Raw genomic sequence first — 12,737 nt, 5'->3', positions numbered from 1 at the left:
AGTAAAGAGGGGGAGAGAGAGAACCCCAAGCAGGCTCTGCACCATCAGTATGGAGCCCAATGCAGGCCTGGAATTCACCAACCTTGAGATCATGATGTGAACCGAAACCAAGAGTCAGACGCTTAACGGACTGAGCCACCCAGGTTCCCCCATCAACAATTTCTTAGGAGTGAACTATTTCATATGCTCACTATCATGTATTCAATGTTCTTTAGAGAATTCTAACTTGAAAACTACCAAGACTTCATATGAATCTATGGAAAGACAAAAACCAAAAACCTAGAAGATTAAGAACAACAGTCCTAGTATATGAGCAAACGTGAGGACTCTGGGACATATCAGAAAACAAGTGATGGGACACCTGGGTGGCTCAGTTAAGCATCCGAACTTTTGATCTTGGCTCAGGTCATGATCTCACAGTTCTTGAGATCAAGCCACGGGTCAGGCTCTGCACTATCAGTGCAGAGCCTGCTTAGGATTCTCTCTCCTCTCTGCCTTTCCCCTGTACACATGCACGCCCTCTCTCTGTCAAAATAAACTTAAAAAAAAAAAAAAAAAAAAAACAAGTGGAGAAAATAGTAATATGAATAGTTCTTTTTTTAATTCAAGTATTTTTAATTTATATACAAAGAGCTAGCTAGCACTAGGGTAGGTATCCTGAACATCTGCAGTAAGATGGGTACCTTGGATGACGCACTCAAGGAAGTTCACTTAACCCAACTTAATGAAGCCAGTATCCTTTACATACTGATGGAAACACTACTGGCACATATTGAGGCCGTATTTCTGGACTGTATCAGGCAGGTTTATGCAAATGTGGCAAGGAGAATCCTGGCTGAATTTTTTCTATATATACACTTCTATGTTTTTTTTTAAGTAAATTCTGTCCACAATGTGGGGCTAGTACTCACTACTCTGAGATCAAGAGTTGAACACTCTACCAACTGAGCCAGCTAGGCATCCCTGGCCAATTTTTTTTAGATGACTCCAGTAGGATGACCCTTCTTGCTCTCTCAGAAGCAACAAGGCAAAAGATGGCAGTTATTATAATTCCTAATTTGTTAGATAAAGTACAAAAAAGAAGAAACACCTAGATACTCCTAAAAGGTAATAACTTATCATTGTCACTGGAGATAAAAAGTATTTAAGCCATTAGCTAAAAATAAGCAGCATTTGTAGTCTCTGTGCAAGTAGGTTTTAGTGAATGGAAACATGAGCATGACAACATATAAAGCAATTCCATGGATTTAATTTAAATAAAAACCAAAATAATATGCTTCCTTTCTGGTGTTAAAATCCAATTTGGATCAAATTAAATACCATTGATAGAAGCAATAAATACAGTATAGCAATTAAGTGCAAGGGCTCTGGAGTCAGGCCAGCCTGGCTTTAAAACCAATCCCACCACATCAGAGCTGATGAAGAGCAGATGCTTAGCAAAGTGCCAGACACAAAGTAGATACCAGTCTTATCATCCTCCTTCTCCTAAGAGCTTGGTAATAACCTAAAAGTAATCCCATTTTCATCATTATTCCTGAACCTATCAACTGCGCTACTGTCCTTGATAAGATGTATACACCAAACTCAGATCTCATCACATCTGTCCCTACCTCTCCTCTAATGAAAAAAGAAAAATGAAAACTTTTCCTTCCTTAACAGAATTCACCCAACAGCAACAAAATTAAAAAAAAATTTTAACGTTTATTTATTTTTGAGAGACAGAACATGAGCAGGGGAGGGGCAGGGAGAGAAGGAGACACAGAATCCAAAGCAGGCTCCAGGCTCTGACCTATCAGCAGAGCCCAATGCAGAGCTCAAACCCAACAACCCCGAGATCATAATCCGAGCCACAGTCAGACGCTCAACCAACTGAGCCACCCAGGTGCCCCTAAAATGAACTCTTGGGGCGCCTGGTTGGCTCAATCAGTAGAGCATGCAACTCTTGATCTCAGGGTCATGAGTTCAAGCTCCATGCTGGGGGTAGAGTTTATTAAAAAATAAAATAAAATGTATTTAAAAAAGAAAATTAAATAAACTCTTCACTTACAGACTTCCACTACTTACTCTTTTGTGAATCATCCCATAACAATGTTGACAGTAAGAAACAGAAAACTTGATTTTACTGTTACCCTGAAGAGATCAATCCTACATGCTCAGAGAAGGGGGTAATGAATTCGCCCTGAGAACCCTGAAGGTGTAAACTAGGAAGCCAGAGGTATCGCAGCAGATAGAACTGAGAAAGGGAGATAAAACAAGGGGACTGTCCAAATAAGAACCTGTATAAGGAGTATAACTTTCTCCTCCTAATCTGTGAATTTCAGCATTTGGTCTTGAAAACCAAGGGCTTTTATACTTTCTGGCAAACAAAAAATTTCTCACCAAGATGAAAAGGAGAAAATATTTCTTCTCACCTTACAGGTGCAGAAAAATAGATCATATTCTGACTCATAAAGGCATCCTTGCAAATCCTATTTCTAATTAATAAGCCTTATAGACTACCAGATTTTGGAAATTATTGCTATGTGCTGTGAAGAAACCTTTATCCTCTAAAAAAATCTAATTTTCATATCTTCTAAAGTAATTTGTTACTGTGGTAAATAATATAAAAATGACATCTCAGGTTTCAGAAGAGTCTTAATACATACGTGCTCTAGTTGTTAAGCCCGAAGGGGACAAGTGTCACTTGCTCTGTTCACAGGAGACCAAGGTTAAAAATATAACCAATGACCTAGCGCTTGAGAGTTAAATTACCTAATTTTTCTAAAAAAAAACAAAACAAAACACTAAAAGATGAGAGACAATAGCATAAAATTTTGCTTGTTTATAGAAAGACTCTCCATTAAATGATACTCAAAAGCTGATTAAGACTGATTGCTCCCGGGGCGCCTGGGTGGCGCAGTCGGTTAAGCGTCCGACTTCAGCCAGGTCACGATCTCGCGGTCTGTGAGTTCGAGCCCCGCGTCGGGCTCTGGGCTGATGGCTCAGAGCCTGGAGCCTGTTTCCGATTCTGTGTTTCCCTCTCTCTCTGCCCCTCGCCCGTTCATGCTCTGTCTCTCTCTGTCCCAAAAATAAAAAATAAACGTTGAAAAAAAAAAAAAAAAAAAAAGACTGATTGCTCCCAGGGCAACGATGGCAACTCACATACAGTACAGTAAGAAATGTGTCCCTTGAGCTGTCAAACATAGAGGCCCTGAGAAAGAGATCCCAGGGAACTGGGGGACAAGAGGAGAAGAATTAGCACTGTGTAACCTTCTGTTCGAATCTTGAAACGTATACATGTTATTACTTATTCACAAATAATTAAAATTAAAAACTGTAAACCGCTTTAATTACTTGCAATTATCTAATCCTTCCTATTTCTTATTTTAAGTTACTAAATCCCACTCTTCTTCCCAGTAAACCTGACTTCAGAAAGTCAGCATAGCATCTCAACTTCTGCATTTCCTTGTTTTTTGTTTGTCTGTTTTTTAAGCAGTCTCCATGCCCAGTGTGGGGCCTGAACTCACAACCCTGAAATCAAGAGTCACATGTTCTACCAACTGAACCAGCCAGATACCCCTCAACTTTGGCATTTTCAATAAAATACCAGCACATCCACAAACCACTAACCTCCTAAGTTATTTTTATTATAATGCTCTTTGAATCCACAGGATTAACACTCAGTTTGGTAATTATTTACAGGGTGTCTTATGATACCGATCAACTATTTTATGTATGTCTGGCAATGTCCCAAATAGTCAAAAGATCATTATGCTTTTGTATATTATCAGCATTCAGTAGGTATTCAACAAATTCTTGAATGATTTGACATCGTAGCCATAAAAAAATTGAATCTTTTACCCATTCTGGCAGTGTCACTTAATTTGCCAAATGGAAAACATTAGGTACAAAACAAGGCCATTAGAAATAACCTAATTATTGGGACATCTGAGAGGCCCAGTCAGTTGAGCATCCAGCTCTTGATTTCATCTCAGGTCATGATCCCAGGATCATGGGATCAGCCCTGCCATCAGGCTCTGTGCTGAGTGTGGAGCCTGCTTGAGATTCTCTCTCTCCCTCCCTCTGCCAATTTCCCCTGCTGACTCTCTCTAAAAAAAATAAAAATAAATGCATTAAAAAAAAGAACTTAATTATGGATAAAGGTAAAATAAAGTACATCTTGTCAATAAAATATTGTGTACTTAGTAAAAACGAAAAATGTTGATTGAATGAGGGGTGTCTGGGTGGCTCAGTCAGTTAAGCAACCGACTCTTGGTTTTGACTCAGGTTGATCTCACAGTTCACAAGATATAGCCCAGTACTGTGCTATGCACTGACAGTATGAGCCTGCTTCGGATTCTCTCTCCTCCTCTCTCTGCCCCTCCCTGCTCACACTCTCTCCTTTCTCAAAGTAAATAAATAAACTTAAAAAAAAAAAAATGTTGAATGAGAAGATAAAACAGCAACAGTAAAAAATGCTTATGAAAATTGACGTATAAGTGGGAAAAATTGGGGCATATAACTATATTAAGATTTACAACTATGTTTAAAAAAAAAAGATTAATACAAGAGTGCATCATCTAAAATGACTCCATTTAGGGGTGCCTGGGTGGCTCAGTTGGTTAAGTATTTCACTTCAGCTCAGATCATGATCTCGCGGTTTGTGAGTTCGAGCCTCACGTCAGACTCTAGGCTGATAGCTCCAAGCCTGGAGCCTGCTTCAGATTCAGTGTTTCCCTCTCTCTCTGCCCCCACCCCCCTTGTGCTCTGTCTCTCTCTCAAAAAATAAACATTTAAAAAAAAAAGTCATTTAAAATGTCTCCATTTATATAAAGTTCAAAAAACAGGCAAAACGAATTAATCTATGATGTTAGAAGGACAGTGATTACTTTGAAGTGAGGAGGGGTAGTAAATAGCAGGAGATTCCAGGAGAGTCACTAGGATGCTACTTATGTTGTTTCTTGATTTGACTGTTGTTACACTGATGTGTTCACTTTGTGAAAATCCACCAAGCTGCAACACTTAGCGTTTATACTCTTATGTATACTTCTTTTAAAGTCTTATAACCCATATATAAAACAAAAGATAAAAATAAAATATACCCAAATGTTAATCATATTCAAGTAGCAGAATTATAGAACCTTTCATTTTTTCAATTAAAGTGACTTTCTGAAATAAATGTTTAGGTTGCCTTAAAACCCTTTCCAAAATAATTAAGAGGAAGTGCTTCCTATGTGCTACACCCTCATCAAAGCACTTTATATATACTAAATTATCCAATCTTCATAACAACCCTACAAAATAGGTGTGTCATTACTGTCATTTTAAAAGGGAAGAAACTGCAACACAGAGGTTGAGTAACTGTCCCAAGATAACACAGCTAATAAGCGCTAGAGACGTAACTTGCATCAAGGTACTCACGCTCCTAAGTTTATGTTCTGAAACACTATCCATCCATCTCTCTGATAAAACTTTACTTTTTTATAGTGAAAAAAAAATAGTAAAATAAGTTATCAAATCAATCTAAATCATTACTACTCTTATCACTATGTAGCTAGCTCTCTGTGCAGTCACATGCAAAAATACAGGAGCAAATTTGCATATTAGAGTAAACGGCATAATCCTGTGGAGTAATTAGAAGTTACCCAAAGCTTACAGAAGTGTACATTAGTAATATACCTCTCTTCTATTCTGTTCTTATCCATGAGAGGCTGCTTAATCCACTGGTTAACCAGTCTTTGTCCTTGAGGGGTTTTACATTTATTTAGCAATGCAGCCAGAGACTGAGAGCCAGTGGTATCTTCAACAGAACCCTAGTAAACAAAAAACAAAAAAGAATAGCATGCTCATTAGTGAAAACTTTACTGTGCTACGAAAAATAATTAAATAATTTTGGGAACAAGAACACTTATATTCTTCAGATATTAAATGAGAAATTTGCACAGAAGTTCCTCTTCCTCAGCCGGCTTACTGTCAGGCTGCGGGTCAGTCTATACTACAGCACCTGAGTATTTTGAATCCACATGGTCAAAGTGGAGGCTTCAAGATGCCATCTCACATTTAGCCTATTTCCATTCTTTTATGATGTCCAAAGTGTGGTGACTCATTATGTCATCCTAACTCCTCTCTGGAGAACTGGGACTAACGGCCAGACCAAGCCCATTAAAGTCTTGAGTAAAGCAAACCACTGATCAATTACACATGAGAGGCCCCCAGTTGTGTGAAAGTGTAGCCTGTGTCTCATGGTGCTTTAGAATGTGTGCATGTGTGTATAAATGCATGATACATACTCATATGTATTGCTATGGCCATATGTTGAAGGCCAACATAATTGGTAGACAGAGTCCATTAGAGGAAATGAAACAGTTGTCTTGGTGGCTATTAAAGTAAGATGTGCAGGAGCGCCTGGGTGGCTCAGTCAGTTGGACATCTGACTCTGGGTTTCAGCTCAGGTCACGAGCTCATGGTGGGATTCCCTCTCCCCTCCTCCCCATTTGTGTACGTTCTCCCTCTCTCTCAAAATAAATAAACTTAATAAAAAGGTTTCTGGGGAGCACCTGGGGGGGCTCAGTCAGTTAAGCGTGCAACTCTTGGTTTAGGCTCAAGTCATGATCTCACAGTTAGAACCCCACATCAGGCTCTGCACAGTGTGGAGCCTGCTTGGGATTCTCACCCCCCAACCCCCGCCCCTATCCAACTCATGCTCTCTTGCCTCTCTCTTTCAAAATAAACTTAAAAAAATATATTTTTTAATTTATTTAAGTAAAATGTGTATAAAATAATTTTTTCTTAAAACAAAAAGCTCCTCGGGGCGCCTGGGTGGCTCAGTCGGTTGGGCGACCGACTTCAGCTCAGGTCATGATCTCACAGTCCGTGAGTTCGAGCCCTGCGTCGGGCTCTGTGCTGACAGCTCAGAGCCTGGAGCCTGTTTCAGATTCCGTGTCTCCCTCTCTCTCTGACCCTCCCCCGTTCATGCTCTGTCTCTCTCTGTCTCAAAAATAAATAAACGTAAAAAATAAAAAAAAATTTTTTTTAATTAAAAAAAAAAACTCCTCTTCCTAAAATCAAACTTTCAACCTATTAATCTAGATTTTCTGCTGTGTATTTTCCCCCAAACCAAAATTACTTTGTAATTACTGTAGTTTTAGACATAAAACTTCCTAAAATTAATTTTTTAAGAACTGCTATTAATATAATAAAATTATTCATAAAGCCAGGACAAATACTATTTATATAGCTTGCACCTAGAAAAATACAGTAATTTAAAGCTGCATGTCTACGTATAATATTTCAAAATATTTAAGCTCCTTAATAATATTCCTCAGCATAGAATAAAGGAAACATTTTTTAAGCATTAAGTTTTTTAAGACATGTTATTTTTTTACCTGGAAAAGGTTAAGGGCTCTGACTGCTGCAATATCCAACCTCATGTACTGACTGAAGTCAAAAGTAGTCAGTTCAAACTGTCCAAAGTTTGAATCATCTGATAAGAGTTCTAAAAACTTGATTACTGCAGACAATGATGAAGCTGCAACCTAAGATTAAGAATTAAAAAAAAAAAAAAATTTAATTAAAGATTCTAGGGGTGCAGCTGGTTGAGTGTCCCAACTTCGGCTCAGGTTATGATCCCACAGTTTGTGGATTTGAGCCCTGCACCGGGCTCTGTGCTGACAGCTTAGAGCCTGGAGCCTGCTTTGGATTCTGTCTCCCTCACTCTCTAGAGTATATATAAAAACATATATAAACAAATCCTAGAGGTATTTAAAAAACAAATGGCAAAATGAAAATAAATTCTGAACACTATCATTTCCCTTTGTGTTCCTTCTCAATCCAAACGAAGAAAATCAAAGTTTAAATAAATCTCTTAAGGTTAAAAAATTAGTTTTAGAAAGTGAAAATTTACTGTTAGAATCGTATTACTTATAATAGCCAAAAGTAGAAATGACTCAAATGACTATCAAGAGTAAAATGAATGAAGTTTGGCATGTTCACCCCTATGGAATACTACACAACCAAAGATACAAGCACAATCAACCGTAACACATGACAATATGGGTAAAACTTACAAACAATACTGAACAAAAGAAACCAGGCACAAAAGAATATAAACCATATGATTCCACTAATGTGAACTACAAAAACAGGCCAAACTAGTCTATGCTAGCAGAGGTAAGAACGATGGTTACCCTCGGGGTAATGACTGAAAGGAAGCCTAAAAAAGGTCTGAGGTCCTGATACTCTATTCTGCTTCACGGGTGCTGGTTATCTGGGGATCTGCAATTCATGAAAATTCAGTTATACACTTAGGATATATGCACTTTCCTTCATGTATATTTAAATAATAAAAAATTTAAATAATCTGTTATTATTGTAACATAAGTAGTTCAGGACATCAAACCAACAGCCCAACGACAAATCCTACATATTAAAATATATTTGATACTAGACTTGTGAAATGTACCTGCTTTCCCTAACTGAAAACAGTCATCTACCTGTCCTTGACAAACTCCAGCACTGCACTTCCTGCAGTGTCATCAGGAAGCACAAATAAAAACTTTTTGTAGCCCTAAAAGCTTCTTCACATTTTCAAGAGGCAAGTTTCTAATACCAGTATTACTGCTCATACATACTGGCTTTTGATTATGTTACACACACAAAAAGTAAAAGAATTATGGAGTTTATAGGAATTAAACTATTACATGATAAGCAATAACCACAAAATCATGACAGTCATAACAGTCCCAGTTCATTCTAGTTTGAAATCTACTTTGGGAATTCTAAGTTTAACAGCTTGTCCTGTCTTTTTAAGTATACAACAGAATTTTTCCATGTTACTTATCAATGACCCACAAATATCCTGTCAAGAGCTTCCAATATTTTACCATAAAAATACATCTCAAGCCACACCCACCTCGAAAATTTGAACAAAGAAACACATCAACCACTGAAAATCCCATAAAAGTTACATTGTTTCCATATTCATTTCTACCACTACACATACATAATCTGCCGATTTTTTAGCCAAACTGTTTAAATGTAGTATTTATTATGCATTATGTGCTATATATATATATACTTTCACTCTTATTCCTGATCTCCCCAACAATCCTTTAAGACCTATTATGTATTTAACAAATAACGAAACTGCCTCTCAGAAAGATAAAGTAATTGAGGACCCTGGGTGGCTCAGTTGATTAGGCTTCAGCTCAGGTCATGATCTCATGGTTCATGGGTTTGAGCCATGTGTCAGGCTCTGTGCTGACAGCTCAGAGCCTGGAGCCTGCTTCTGATTCTGTGTCTCCCTCTCTCTCTGCCCCACTCCTGCTTATGTTCTGTCTCTGTCTCTCAAAAATGAATAAACATTTAAAAAATTTTAAAAAAAAGAAAGATGAAGTAATTTATTAAAGACTCTACAACTTGTACATTATAAAGCTCTGAAAGGTCTTTTTCCCCCCTACAACCACTATGCTATCTCATCCACTTAAGTGACATTAATCAGGCTCTTTCCTGTGAAATCAATAAAACTCTTTCTTGCTCCAAGGATATATGTTATGTAAATATAATGCAATTCTATTTAAGGTTATGTTTCAGTTTTTCTAGTCATTTCCTCAAGTTTTTCAAAAGTTTAATCACAGTAAAAATAAGCTTAATTTGTATCAGTGATTCACAGTTTACACTTTGGAGAGATATGAAAGAAGTAGCTTTCCAAAAGCCATGATTACAATTTAAGAGTAAATTCACATTATAATCCACATACCTGATTCTCCATTTCTGGCAAGACAGCACTATTCATCTGCTCTCCCTTTTTGCCTTTCAACAACCGGTTGAGGTCCTGATAAATATCTTTTGTAAAAAAGTCACCTCTTTTTCTTTCTGTGATCAGAATTCCTCCTCTCTGAATAACCTATTTTACAAAAAATAATTTAAATTACTTTGAGGAAAATAAAGAAATGAGAAAAAATCTATCACTGACAAGTACAGTAAGAACAACTTAAATTATTGACCCACATTAAGTTTCTATACAATGTGCAAGACACTGGGAAGACATACATACTAACACATATTTTTAAAATCTATAAACTAAGTTGTCATGTAATTTAAAAGTATGTTCATATAAAGGTTTTTAAAAATAGCACCCCCACCCCAAAAATAGTCCCAATAGTAAAAACCTCTTAACAGAATAATACTTGTGGAAAGTTGTTTAGATACTATCCATGCTAACAATGCCCATTATATATTTCCTATTTCCCAAGCAGTTCTTATGGTATCTGAAGCCCACAAAAAGAAAAGAATCCTTCAAGGATACAATATCCCTTAAATACCTAAATAAATCATATACTTACACAAACAGTATAATCAAACAGTATAATCAGAATTTTCTAAAAAGACTCAATGAAATAAGAGGCTAAAGGTCCCACTTAAACTATCTTAAACTGAAGATCTGCATCTTATTTATTTGATAAATCCATGCTAAATACAGTAATAAATTGGTTTTTTTTAAGTGGACCTCAATCACCTCCCCTCACAACTGTGAAAGCATTCCTTTCATCAGCTGTGATCCCTTCAAGATGGCATTCTGTTACTCTTTCAGGGAGGGAGGAAAGGAGGGAGGGAGGGAGGGAGGGAGGGAGGGAGGGAGGGAGGGAGGGAGGAAGGAAGGATCTGAAGTAAAACAAGAAACAACTTGTTCTACAATCCTCTTAAATATACAAAGTTTCTGTGAAAGATAAACATCAAGATAATCCTCAATATAAAACATTACTGTAATTAAATACAAAAATATTTGACTTTTAAATTATTTTTTTTCTTAAATAAAATAGCATGTTAATTAGAACCTTTCCTAGGCTTAGGTTCTCCATCACTAGACTTGATTCCCTTACCTGCCTCAGCTTTCCCATGTCTCCAGCAGTCTCTCCTCCTGGTAAAACACATTCCTTTGGTCCAATCTGAATTAGGAGAGCCTCCAGATTGGAGAACTGATCGTTATCAGGGAACTCACAAAGTCCTAGCTTCCTCTGTATGGAGTCAACATACCCAACACCGACCTGTCTTTGGCCATCAACTGTAGATATTTTAACACCCACAACACCAATGGAAGCTGACATATCGTTGTTACCAAAGAGAATGTCTTCAAACTGAGAAAGATTACCTGGAGAAGCCTTAACAAAAATAAACAAAAATTTGAAGAATTGTTGAATGCACTTAAAAAATTTCATAGCAAACAAGAGTTACCCAAAAAAATTGTTCCTAACAATATATTCCAATTACTGTTGGAAAAAAAATTGCTTATAACAATATATTCCAATTACTATTACCTTATTTTCTATAAAGTATCCTCCCTAGTTTTCCAATTATTTTCAGGACACTTGGGCAAAAAAGATTTTCAGTTTGAAATTTGACAGCTGGAGGGACGCCTAAGTCATTCAGTCAGTTAGGCATCCAACTCTTAATCTCTGCTCAGGTCTTAAGCTCAGGGTTTTGAGTTCAAGCCCCACATTGGGCTCTGCACCAGGTATGAAGCCTACTTGAAATTTGGCAGCTGGATTTATACACACACAATAATTAAGATATCCAAATTGATAATCCTGTCAATTGTAAGCTTAAATTTCTACATCCTGCCAAAATGCCTACCTATTGGTTGCACATTGTATTTTCTCTGACTAGCTATACCACATAGGAGAGCAGTATTATTAGCTACAAATACTGACCTTGGAAAGTTAATTCTCTATCAATATATTTATCTGTAAATTGTAGAGACTGTTCTACATCAGTCATTTCAAAATAAAGGATCCTTGGCCTATTTTCAATATTTCAAAAAGATTAGAAATCTCTCTGTAAGACTGCACAAGTCAACTAAAGGGTCAAGTTTCTTCACTTTTGTGTCAAGTCAGTGGGTGACACTACATATTTCAACCTGATCAGAAGCTGATAGGAAGCCGTTAACATGAGGCATTTTCTGAGACAACTGACCACCCACAGTATTAAACAGGAGAGTCACCAAGAGTCCAATGACCACGGTGACAACCAAACTTAAGCAACCAATAGCCGTCAATAGTTCAATAGTTCTTTTTTTTTTTTTTTTTTTAACATTTATTCATTTTTGAGAGAGAGCACGAGCAGAAGAGGGGCAGAGAGAAAGGGAGACACAGGATCTGAAGCAGGCTCCACGCTCTGAGCTGTCAGCACAGAGACTGATGTGGGGCTCAAAGTCACGAACCATGAGATCAGGACCTGAGCTGAAGCCGGACACTTAACCAACTGAGCCACTCAGATTCCCCAACAGTTCTTGAAGGACTTTAGCATCATAATCATGATAATCATTGATTTTTCCATAAAATGACTCTAAATATCCTGTAACTATGGATTGTTGATTAAAATCTGGATCAAAAATGAAAAGGAAGGGGATGCCTGGGTGGCTCAGTCGGTTGAACATTTGACTCTTGATTTTGGCTTAGGTCATGATCACAAGGTCAAGATCAAGCCCCATATCGGGAGCCATGCTGAGTGTGGAGACTGCTTGGGATTCTTTCTCTCTCTATCTCTGCCCCCTCCCCTGCTAGTACTCTCTCTCCCTCACTCTCTAAAATAAAAAAAAATCAATTAAAAAAAATGAAATGGAGGGCTGGGTGCCTGGCTAGCTCAGTGGGTAGAGCATGTGATTCTTGATCTTGGGGTTGTGGTTTGAGCCCCATATTGGGTGTAGAGATTACTTTAAAATAAAATGTTTAATTTTTTTAAAAATGAAATGGAAAAACAGT

At 37.4% G+C, this 12,737-nt stretch overlaps 1 protein-coding gene across 1 annotated transcript in view; it reads right to left on the bottom strand.

Moving 5' to 3' along the window:
• Positions 1 to 12,737, bottom strand: part of MSH2 (mutS homolog 2) — an 82,696-nt gene that overhangs the window by 56,387 nt on the left and 13,572 nt on the right. The window contains exons 3-6 of the mRNA XM_030310559.1: positions 10,860 to 11,138; positions 9,737 to 9,883; positions 7,365 to 7,514; positions 5,659 to 5,792 (exon numbers count right to left, since the gene is read on the bottom strand). Coding sequence (XP_030166419.1) covers positions 5,659 to 5,792; positions 7,365 to 7,514; positions 9,737 to 9,883; positions 10,860 to 11,138 — 710 coding nt within the window. The remainder of the gene's footprint in view (positions 1 to 5,658; positions 5,793 to 7,364; positions 7,515 to 9,736; positions 9,884 to 10,859; positions 11,139 to 12,737) is intronic.

The sequence above is a fragment of the Lynx canadensis genome, chromosome A3 (genome assembly GCF_007474595.2).
Source record: "Lynx canadensis isolate LIC74 chromosome A3, mLynCan4.pri.v2, whole genome shotgun sequence".
In the NCBI taxonomy this organism is placed as follows: Eukaryota; Metazoa; Chordata; class Mammalia; order Carnivora; family Felidae; genus Lynx; species Lynx canadensis.
Note: the sequence above shows the minus strand (reverse complement) of the source record. Positions and strands in the feature narration are given on the sequence as shown.